The sequence below is a fragment of the Oncorhynchus kisutch genome, linkage group LG13 (assembly GCF_002021735.2).
Source record: "Oncorhynchus kisutch isolate 150728-3 linkage group LG13, Okis_V2, whole genome shotgun sequence".
Lineage (NCBI taxonomy): Eukaryota > Metazoa > Chordata > Actinopteri > Salmoniformes > Salmonidae > Oncorhynchus > Oncorhynchus kisutch.
Window position 1 is genome coordinate 43,564,898 of NC_034186.2, and position 11,510 is coordinate 43,576,407.

The 11,510-nt window shown below is 49.0% G+C and overlaps 1 protein-coding gene across 9 annotated transcripts in view; it reads left to right on the top strand.

The window, feature by feature from the left end:
* Positions 1-11,510, top strand: part of nfia (nuclear factor I/A) — a 188,497-nt gene that overhangs the window by 135,954 nt on the left and 41,033 nt on the right. For all 9 annotated transcript variants that reach the window (XM_031786323.1, XM_031786326.1, XM_031786322.1 and 6 more), the window contains exon 4: positions 2,215-2,289. In XM_031786323.1, coding sequence (XP_031642183.1) covers positions 2,215-2,289 — 75 coding nt within the window. The remainder of the gene's footprint in view (positions 1-2,214; positions 2,290-11,510) is intronic.

The window sequence follows — 11,510 nt, forward strand, 5'->3', positions numbered from 1 at the left end:
ACACACGTTTTAGTAACAACACACACACACGTTTTAGAAACAATACACACACACACACGTTTTAGCAGCCACACACACACGTTTTAGCAGCAACACACACACGTTTTAGCAACAATACACACACACACGATTTAGAAACAATATACACACACCCGTTTTAGCAGCAACTCACACACATGTTTTAGAAACAACTCACACACACGTTTTAGCAACAATACCCACACATCTTAGCAACAGAAAAGCACTTGTTGATATGTCAAACATTTTCTCTGACTTGTCATTGTTTGGTAGGGACACGTTTTCTCTCCCCTAACTCAGTTGAACTTGGGCCTCAACCTTTTTTCCTCCCTCCCTCCCACGCTGTTGAGCTGAGTTTTTTTGGTCTCTCTCGCCAGTCGGAGGGGAGGTTAGCTCTCCCAGATCTTATGAAAGCCGAACCTCTGGCTCGTCCTACCCTCCTCTCTTTCTCTTATTTCTCCCTCTCTTTTCCCCCTTCTCCCTCTTCTGCCCTCTCTCTAACTCTCTTTCTCAGCCCCCCCCCTGTCTCTCTGTCTCAGTGGACACAGCTGGGAGTGATTATCCTTGTTGAGATATAGAAGCCCTGCCCCCTCCTCCTCCTACCCCCCTGTCTCCCTATACGAGGCGCTCACTCATGGAAATGGCCTTGTTGAACCCGGGCTGCCGAGTGCGTATATATATATATATATATATACCTTCCTGCTCCCTGTACCGGCAGCTCAGGCTAGTGCGCTGTGGCTATGCTATTCCGCTGTGTCCTACAATCCCACAGTGGGGCTGTGTTATGCTCTCTGCACAGACAGAGAGGCAGACAGACATGCTCGAACACACACACACGCGCTTTGTGTAATTGTTGTTTCACAAGTATATAAAGCTGCATGGATACTTTGACTTCTCTACGACACACACACACACACGCGTTTATATATATAGTGTACGCACACAATTTAACTTGCCTATGGACACACATGGGGACACACACGTATATACTGTACACACACTATTTAACTTAACGTTTAGCACACGTGCGCGCACACACTCTTTTTCAAACTTCCTCTCCTGCGCTCTCTCAATTCTCCGACACACACTTTCCGTCTCTCTCTGTCTGTCTCTGAATTTTCACATTCTCATTTTCCTTCTTTCTCTTGTTTCTCAGGTTCCCCCTTGTTCCCCCTCGTTCCCCCTCTTTTCCGTTCGCACTGCTTCTCCAGCACACCATTTCTCTCCTTCGTTCTCCTTTCTTCTTGTCCTGTTTATTCCTCTCTCATCTCTTTCTCAATCCCACTCCTTCTCTTTCCCTCTCTGCCCCCCCCCATTCAGTCTCAGGGGCGTCTGCGCGGGAGTGCTCTGTGGGTCTACAGACTTTCAGCTAATGTCAGCAGTTTGGCTCGCAATGAGCCGTATATATTATCGCTCTCTCACGCAAGAGGCTCTCTTTCTGTCTACCTCTCTCCCTGCCTCTTAATATCTATATCTCTGCCTCTACCCCCGTCCACCCTCTACTCTCTCTGTCAGTTGCCTTCTTTATGTATGAATCTAGTGGGTCACATGCTGCAGGTCTCCTCAGCCACTGACCAGAGTTTCACCCGCCAACACTCCCTGTATGGGGGTGGGTGTACCTAATTCCCTTAATAGTGTACTACGTTTGAGCAGAGTACTATGGGCCCCTGGTCCAACGCAGTGCGCTATAATGCTATTGGGTGCTGTCTGGGACACAGTTCTGGGCAATGAAGATGAGTTGTGAGGGGGGAAAGTGTAGGAAAGCATGTCCAAGTTTTGGAAAAAGTCTTGGAAAGATGGGCGGAGATGGGATTTAGTTCGACACTCAAATTTGTTTAGTACCAACTCAAGACATGCTCCAGTAGTTTGATTAGGGGCCCTCCTGGAGCCCCCTGCTGTAGTGTTGGGAGAGGCAAACACACACCCATGGGGACAGAGGCCCCAGATGTGCCCTGCCCTCTGGGTTACCCTAAACACACCCTCCTCCCCCACACGGCCTCTCTTTCCCACCGGGACATGGAAGGGTGGGTGTGTTTGTGCGTGTGTGTATGTTGCGTAACAGGAGAGAATGTCGTGGTGTGTGTTTGAAAAGAAACGTGGGGAATCCTGTACCTCCTCTTTCATGTTTCCGATCCCTCTGTTGGCAATAGCATCACCTTGTGCTTTTCTCTCTCTCTCTCTCTCTCGCGCTTTTAGGACATCTTGGCTTCCAGGACAGCTTCGTCACATCGGGGGTCTTCAGTGTTGCTGAACTCGTGCGAGTCTCACAGAGTAAGTTTGTCCATCTTCCCTCTCTCTCTCCCTGACCCTCCCTCTCTCTCTCTCTCTCTCTTTCCTTCCACCACTCCCTCTTTCCCTGTCCCTGTCCCCATCCCTCTCTTTCCCTTTCCTTCCACCCCTCCCTCTTTCCCTGTCCCTGTCCCTGTCCCCATCCCTCTCTTTCCCTTTCCTTCCACCACTCCCTCTTTCCCTGTCCCCATCCCTCTCTTTCCCTCCCTCTCTTTCTCTCTCTCTTTCTCTCTCACTTTCTCTCCCTCTCTCTCTTTCCCTCTCTCTCTCCCTCTCTCTTTCCCTCTCTCCCTCCCTCCCTCTCTCTCTCTTCCATTCTCCCTGTCTCTCCCCCCTCCACAAAGAGATCCCTGCAGGCTGTGATTTGATTGCAGATCTGCCATCGATATGGTCCGGCCCACTAATGCAATTTATCAGGACCAGTACGGAGAGCCCCCCCCCCCCCCCACACACACACACACACACACACACACACATACTCTCTTAATGAACTAAGAGCAAACCCCAAATCTCTCCCAAATCAGACAGTCGGCTAAAAGCAAAGACCCAGATCAACTAAGATCTGGGCCCGTATTCCCAAAGGACTGATAGGACCAGTTGCCTTTTAGATCATAAGGAAATAATACATGGGGGGGCCCTGATCCTAGATCAGCACTCCTACCCTGAGCCGCTGCAATACACGCCCTGGAGTCCCTTTTATTTCAGGTAAGGCTGGAAGTGAACTAAAAGAAGACCAGGCACCTGTCTGCTGTGGCATCATAGCTGGTCCCCAAGACCCGACAAGAAGGCCTACGTAATGATCGACTGGTGTGTCGTGTTGGGGACTGGGGGACTCTGTAGGACCTGCGTGTAAAAGCCCTCTAGGGGAAGGAGAATGGGGCAACGAGAAAGTGAAGGGGTGAGAAAGAGGTGAGGGACGTGGCGAAACGGAGTACTGAGCAAAAGAAAGCCATCGTCGTCGTCGGATACGGAGGAGGAGACGGGAAAGACAAAAGAGAGAGATGGGAGGTGAGGCAGAGTGACAGATGGGAGGAGAGGCAGAGTGAGAGATGGGAGGAGAGGCAGAGTGAGAGATGGGAGGAGAGGCAGAGTGAGAGAGGGAGGGGAGGGGAAGCAAACGTGACCTTTAAAAAGTGCCGTCTACGCGCAACACGGGGCGGTAGAGAGAGGGGGGTAGAGAGCGAGGGAGGGTTGGATGGAGGGAGGAGAGTGACAGAGTGCAGAACAATCCATACGGCCCTGTCGATAGCCCCCGCTAACAATAGCCCATTGAAAGTGCCTGTCAGCACTCCGGCTGGAGCCCCTTTTGATCAAAGGTGCATTGATGACCACCCCACCACACACTGTCGTGACCCAATACTGGGCTGGGCCGCACCACACCTAGGACCAGCAATAGTGGGGATGGTCAGGGAGATGCAGGGGGAGGTGAGATGGGGGGGGGGGGTTGGTGGGGAGACCGCAGCGCCAAGGGGATCCAGACAGGGCGGACCCGGGCAGCCGGCCCACCGTGTGAACCCCCCCCCTAATATTTTAAGCTACACACACACATAGGCACACACACACAACCCCCCCCCCCCCCCCCCCTTCTCAGTCTCACAGAGCTGGCACCCAGGTCTTGGCCCTCTCCAGATGCCTCCATTGTGTTGGCAGAGGACAGGGTAGGGCAGGGCAGACCCATCGTGTGTGTGTGTGTGTGTGTGTGTGTGTGTGTGTGTGTGTGTGTGTGTGTGTGTGTGTGTGTGTGTGTGTGTGTGTGTGTGTGTGTGTGTGTGTGACGTGTCAGGCAAGCAATCAGACAGTCGTTTATTGTTGTGTGTGTCTGTTTGGGACGAAACCAGAAGGATCTCTTGATCTTGAGTGTACAATAGGTTGTGTTCTATTGGGACGTGTGTGTGTGTGTGTGTGTGTGTGTGTGTGTGTGTGTGTGTGTGTGTGTGTGTGTGTGTGTGTGTGTGTGTGTGTGTGTGTGTGTGTGTGTGTGTGTGTGAGAGAGAGGGGGTGTATGTGTATCACTAGCTTGTGATATTAGTCTGATTAGCGCAGGCATAGCGCGGCCCCCGCATCAGAAGTCCTGGCTTGTGATGGTTAACAAGATTAAGGAATATGCATAATGGATCTGGTTCTATGAAGAGCTGGGCTTTTATCCCAACATCTGTGACACGGGTGGGGGTGGGGGTGGGGGGGGGGGGGGGTTAGGTAGAAGAAAGGAAGTTACCGGGTGGCATATGTTTTCTGGAAGATTTCTTTCTCTTTCTCTCTCTCTCTCTCTCTCTCTTACAAACTTTTTATTTTGCTGTGTCTCGCTATCCCTCTCTCTCTCTCTACCACGCTCTCTCTCTCTCTCTCTCTCTCTCTCTCTCTCTCGCGCTCTCTCTCTCGCTCTCTCTCTCGCTCTCTTCCAGCCACAACATAGCCACAAGGGAGCTTTATTCACTTAGCTACTGTACATCTGACTGACTGTGTGTGGCCCTTAAAGCTAACAGTCTAGAAAGGTTTTTTCTTCTAAATGCCAATACATAATGAATCAAGTATGGAATGAAGTGTTGTGTTGAATATATCAAATAAAATGCTTTTGCCAATCAACAGGTCAGGCAAAGAATACTGTAAACCTTTAATACACAGACACAGTGCACATGAGACAGACCTACTGGGCTGGAACAAAACCCTGCACAACTTGTAGCTACAGGAGACTCTTGCCTCCTGACAAGGTCCATACGAGTGCACTCCAGGATCTCTCCATCTAGAAGACGATCACAGACACACTGTCCAGCACTCTATCTGGCCATATAGAGCATTCCCCTTAGAGATCCCCCTCCCCCCCAAAACATTGACAGCACCTGTGGTTTGCCGAAGGGTGCCTGGTCTTCCCTTAAATAGCCACTGGCCCAAAGTGTCCATATCTACCCAGTCAGCAAAGCTGTATCTGTGTGTATCTGTGTGGGTGGGGGTCGATGGGTCTCTCTAAGGGGAATGCTCTATATGGCCAGATAGAGTGCTGGACAGTATGCACAGCCATGACTTTGGTGGACACACACACACACACACTTCCTGAGCGAGTGTGTGTGTTTTTCCTTTTTTTGTGTGTGTGGAACAGTTGGCATCAAAAAGCTGATGCACTTTAGCGTAATCCCAGTGGAAGTGTGGAGGTGCACGTAAGGTCGACATTACGACGCTCCGTGTGTGTGTGTGTGTGTATGCATGCGTGGAACCAGGCAGGGGTGGGGGGGGGGGGGTTGACTTGTGCACAGTGCAGAAGATGAGAGGTCGTTCATGGTATTGAATGGGGCGACAGCCCCACCCCCCACCCCCCCACCCACCCCCGTCTATATGGCAGTGTGACCTTGGCTTTGTGCACCCATTACACAATTCAGTGGCAGGGCGCAATCGAATCTGCTTCTGTCGATCAATATCCTATTAAAGCACCACACAAAAAAAACGAGGGGGAGGGAGAGGGAGGGAGGGTGGAGAGAGCGAAATGAAAGTCTTCATAAAGTTAGTGGTTATAGCTACATCGTTTTTTACATTTATTTTGGTAGTCGTGACTTGGGCAGAATTGGAATTGTCCTGTTCATTACCGGGCCCGGGTAATTTGGGCGATTGGGTACCGCCCTTTCCTTTCCATGCCTCCCTTTTTCTCTCTCTCCTCCCTTACCTATCTATGTCTCGTACATTCTATTCTACGTACATTCTATTTCTACGTACATTCTATTCTACGTACATTCTATTCCACGTACATTCTATTCTACGTATATTCTATTCCACGTACATTCTATTCTACGTACATTCTATTCCACGTACATTCTATTCCACGTACATTCTATTCTACGTACATTCTATTCTACGTACATTCTATTCCACGTACATTCTATTCTACGTACATTCTATTCCACGTACATTCTATTCCACGTACATTCTATTCTACGTACATTCTATTCTACGTACATTCTATTCTACGTACATTCTATTCTACGTACATTCTATCCGTCTCTTCTGAGACAGTGTTCCTCTAATCTAGTTCACTGGTCCTTCTAGACATTCCCAATCAAATGCGGTATCACTACTTTGTCATGCCACACAGTCATGGCTTTATCTCAGTAGCACAGTGCCAGTTTGACCAGGGCACCCTGTCGAGACAGTGCCAGTTTGACCAGGGCACCCTGTCGAGACAGTGTCAGTTTGACCAGGGCACCCTGTCGAGACAGTTCCAGTTTGACCAGGTTACCCTGTCGAGACAGTGCCAGTTTGACCAGGGCACCCTGTCGAGACAGTGCCAGTTTGACCAGGGCACCCTGTCGAGACAGTGTCAGTTTGACCAGGGCACCCTGTCGAGACAGTTCCAGTTTGACCAGGTTACCCTGTCGAGACAGTGCCAGTTTGACCAGGGCACCCTGTCGAGACAGTTCCAGTTTGACCAGGGCACCCTGTCGAGACAGTGTCAGTTTGACCAGGGCACCCTGCCGAGACAGTTCCAGTTTGACCAGGGCACCCTGTCGAGACAGTGTCAGTTTGACCAGGGCACCCTGCCGAGACAGTTCCAGTTTGACCAGGTTACCCTGTCGAGACAGTGCCAGTTTGACCAGGGCACCCTGTCGAGACAGTGCCAGTTTGACCAGGGCACCCTGTCGAGACAGTGCCAGTTTGACCAGGGCACCCTGTCGAGACAGTGCCAGTTTGGCCAGGGCACCCTGTCGAGACAGTGCCAGTTTGGCCAGGGCACCCTGTCGAGACAGTGCCAGTTTGGCCAGGGCACCCTGTCGAGACAGTGCCAGGAGGCACCACATAGACATCTGGGGACGGATTCACAAAACCTTACGAAGAAATGTCTTCTTAACTGCCACTTTGACCACCGTACCCCCGACGGCAGAGACCGACTCGGCCGCTCTCGCCCATCCTCTCTTTTTGGTGTCTGCAGTGACCCCGCAGTTTTCAAGTCTCCCCAACAGCAACCTTTTCCTGGCTGCTGTTTCCTCCACCGTCACTTCAATCTCTTGTTTGCTTGAGTTTTTAATTGCGCTTTCCTTGGTTATCCATTTTTTTATTTGATGTACAGTAGCTAACGTTAGTCTGGCTATAATGTCTGTAAGATAACTTTTGTGTGTGTGTGTGTGTGTGTGTGTGTGTGTGTGTGTAAAGGGTTCGCGAGCCGACTAACACATTTTTATTCTCGAGGCATTAAGCAGATAAATACATGTAATGAAATGTAAATACCTTGTTATGGTGGGCCAGATCCTATCGTCACATTAGGCTTATTTATAAGTTGTCACTGATGTCAATGCCACATAAGAAGATATTTACGAAGTTCCTAAAAAAAAAACTACAAATTCCTAAGAACATTTTGAGGAATTGCATTTACGAACTATCGTGAACTTCTTATTTTTTTAGTCCTAAGCAGCTTCTTAAGTTCTTTTCGTAAGTAATGTTTTGTGAATCCGGCCCCAGGGCAACACACGCCTCGACCAATGGTGTCCACCTGCAGGTCATCTGCTAATAGTGGCCCACCATAGACACACACACACACACAAGCGCATGAATACACACGAGTACACTCACACACACTCTAAAAACTAGTTGGCACCATGCTAGTATTAGAGTGGCAAACAGCACCCATTTCAAGGGGCATGCCCACCTGGGATCCCTCCAACACACACACACACACACACACACACACAATGGGGCCTTGGCATGGACACCCAGAGACCAGACGACTGGGAAGAACAGGGTGAGCAAATGAATGAATAATGGAAGAGAGAAGGGCTGGCAAGGCCTTTCCTCCATCCTGCCATCCTTCTATCCATCCCCCCCTTCACCCTCAGCCACTCTGTCTGCCCCCTGGCACTCCCTGGCACCACCTCTGGGGAGACTTAATGCACACACACACACACACACACACACACACACCCTTCATCCACCACACGGTGTGCCAGCCTTGCCAACCCCAACAGCATCACCATGCCCCGACCGGCTCCTGTGCCAGTGGGCAGTGCCATCTGGGCGCCACACACAGCCACTGGCGGTACTGGTGTATGGGGTTAAGCAGTGCAGCTGGTATGACTCTGGTGGCTGTGCCACAGTAGCAGCACTCAATAACGGGTGTTAAAATATACAGTGCCTTCAGAAAGTCTACACTGGCCTAAAAAACAATACCCCAAAAAACAATAATGTCCAAGTGGAAGGATGTTTTTGGAAATGTTTCCAAATGAATCAACAAACGAAAAGGTGAAATATCTTCTGTCAATAAGTGTTCAACCCCTTTGTCATGAAAAGCCTAAGTTCAGGAGTAAAAAAAAAAGTGCTTCACTATAAGTTGCATGGACACTCTGTGTGCAATGAGGGTGTTTAACATGATTTTGGAATGACTACCTCATCTCTGCACCCCACATATACAATTTCAAACGCAGATTTAACCACATAGACCAGGGAGGTTTCCCGATGCCTCGCAAATAAGGGCAGCCGTTGGCAGATGGGTTTAAAAAAAAAGCAGACATCGATTATCCCTTTGAGCATGTTGAAGTTATTAATTACACTTTGGATGGTGTATCAATACACCCAGTCACTACAAAGATACAGACTACCTTCCCAACTCAGTTGCCAGAGAGGAAGGAAACCGTTCAGGGATTTCACCATGAGGCCAATGGTGACTTTAAAACAGTTACGGAGTTTAATGGCTGTGATAGGAGGAAAACTGAGGATGGATCAACAACATTATAGTTACTCCACAATACATGTACTAACCTAAGTGACAGAGTGAGAAGGAAGTCTGTACAGAATAAAAAATATTCCAAAACATGTATCCTGTTTGCAATAAGGCACTAAAGTAAAACTGTAAAAAAAAAAATGTAAGAAATTAACTTTGTTATAAATATAAAACGTTACGTTTGGGGCAAACACAAGACATCACCGATTACAGTACCACTCATATTTTCAAGCATGGTGGTGGCTGCATCATGTTATGGGTATGCTTGACTAGGGAGGTTTTTAAAGATAAAATTAAACGGAATAGAGCTAAGCACAGGCCTGGTTCAGTCTGCTTTCCAACAGACACTGGGAGATAAATTCACCTTTCACCAGGACAATAACCTAAAAAACAAATCCAAAGATACTCTGGAGTCGCTTACCAAGACGACATTGAACGTTCCCGAGTGGCCTAGTTACAGTTTGACTTAAATCGGTTTGAAAATATATGGCAAGACTTGAAAATGTCTGTCGAGCAATGATTAACAACCAATTTGACAGAGCTTGAAGAATTTTAAACATGATAATGTGCTAATATTGTACAATCCAGGTATGTAAAGCTCTTAGAGACTTACCCAGAAAGACTCACAGCTGTAATCACTGCCAAAGGGGATTCTGACATGGGGTGTCAATACTTATGTAAATGACATGTTTCTGTATTTCATTTTCAATAAATAAAAAATCCTAGAAACATGTTTGTCATTATGGGATATTGTGTTTAGGTTGGTGAGATAAAAAAAAAAAAAAAAAATGGAATTCAGGCTGTAACACAACAAATGTAGAGTAAGTAATGGGGGTATGAATAATTTCTGAAGGCAGTTCCCAGTACCAGTAGTACAGTGGTAGCTCACTATCTGTGTGTGTGTGTGTGTGTGTGTGTGTGTGTGTGTGTGTGTGTGTGTGTGTGTGTGTGTGTGTGTGTGTGTGTGCGTATGGGTGTGAGAAGCCCCACCAGGAGTGTGTGTGTGTGTGTGTGTGTGTGCGTATGGGTGTGAGAAGCCCCACCAGGAGTGTGTGTGTGTGTGTGTGTGTGTGTGTATGTGTGTGTGTGTGTGCGTATGGGTGTGAGAAGCACCACCAGAAGTGTGTGTGTGTGTGGGTGTGTGTGTGTGTGTGTGTGTGTGTGTGTGTGTGTGTGTGTGTGTGTGAAAAGCCCCACCAGGAGTGTGTGTGTGTGTGTGTGTGTGTGTGCGTATGGGTGTGAGAAGCCCCACCAGAAGTGTGTGTGTGTGTGTGTGTGTGTGTGTGTGTGTGTGTGTGTGTGTGTGTGTGTGTGTGTGTGTGTGTGTGTGTGTGTGTGTGTGTGTGTGTGAGAAGCCCCACCAGGTGTGTGTGTGTGTGTGCGTGCGTATGGGTGTGAGAAGCCCCACCAGGAGTGTGTGTGTGTATGTTAAGTCCAGGAGCAGGTCTGCAGGGCAGCAACAGAGAGAAAACACAGCGGCGCTGACCAAGCAGAAAAACTCAAGTCCTGTCAGGGCCTCTCTCTCTCTCTCTCTCTCTCTCCTTTTCCCTTGCATCTCCTCCCTCTGTAGCCGTTCGCTCATCCCATCATGCCATTACACTCTCCGTCAATAAAGCGATGGAAAGGAGAGGAGGAGGGATGGAGGGAGGAGAGGCTCGGGGGCTCTCTCTCTCTCGCTCTCTAGTTGCTGGGCGGATGTCCGGGTTTGAAGTTGATTGCTGCCTTTGTTGTCAAATGCTTCAATTTGAAAATCCGCTCGAACAAAGGAGAGGTTTTTTCTTTTTCTCCTTTCTCCCTCTTCTCTTTTTTTCTAAAGACAGCCCTCACAGCTTTTGTGGAGGTTTAGATCCCCGGTGTCTGGCTGGACTGGGGGGGGGGGGACCGGTGAGGTGAGGGGGGCGTGGGGAGGAAATGGCAGCCTCTTTGGTAGTGGACCACACTGGAGAGTGAGAGGGGAGGGGGAGGGATAAATAGAGAGGCTAGCAAACAGATGGGCCAATTGTACAGCAGCACCACCTTGTCGCGGCACTAGTGTGCACTAGTTTGTGTGTTTGCCTTTTGTCTCTCTCTCGCACACACACACCTACCGTCTGAGACGCATTCCTTTGCACTAAAGTGGCTAATGAGTAGATTGAGCTGATTGAAACATTTCGCTAATGCTAAACTTTCTTCCTGCACCGGCAAGGTACAACCAAGGTAGTCTGACAGGTATGGTGGGAGAGAAGGGAGAATGGCTCCGTCAGAGAGAGGGAGAAAAGAGAGACGGGAGAGAGAGAAGGAGGCTCTGTCAGAGAGAGGGAGAGCGAGGGAGGGAGGGGAGGGAGGGGAGAGAGAGAGAGAGAGAGAGAGAGAGAGAGAGAGAGAGAGAGAGAGAGATCAATGCAGGCCTGATAGCTACAGGTTTCATTTGGAATCCTCCAGGAGGCAAAAAGCACTTGATAAAGCCCTTAAGAGGTAGAGACTGCGGATTACCTTATGATTGATTTCCATTCCAGTCAGACAGACTGCA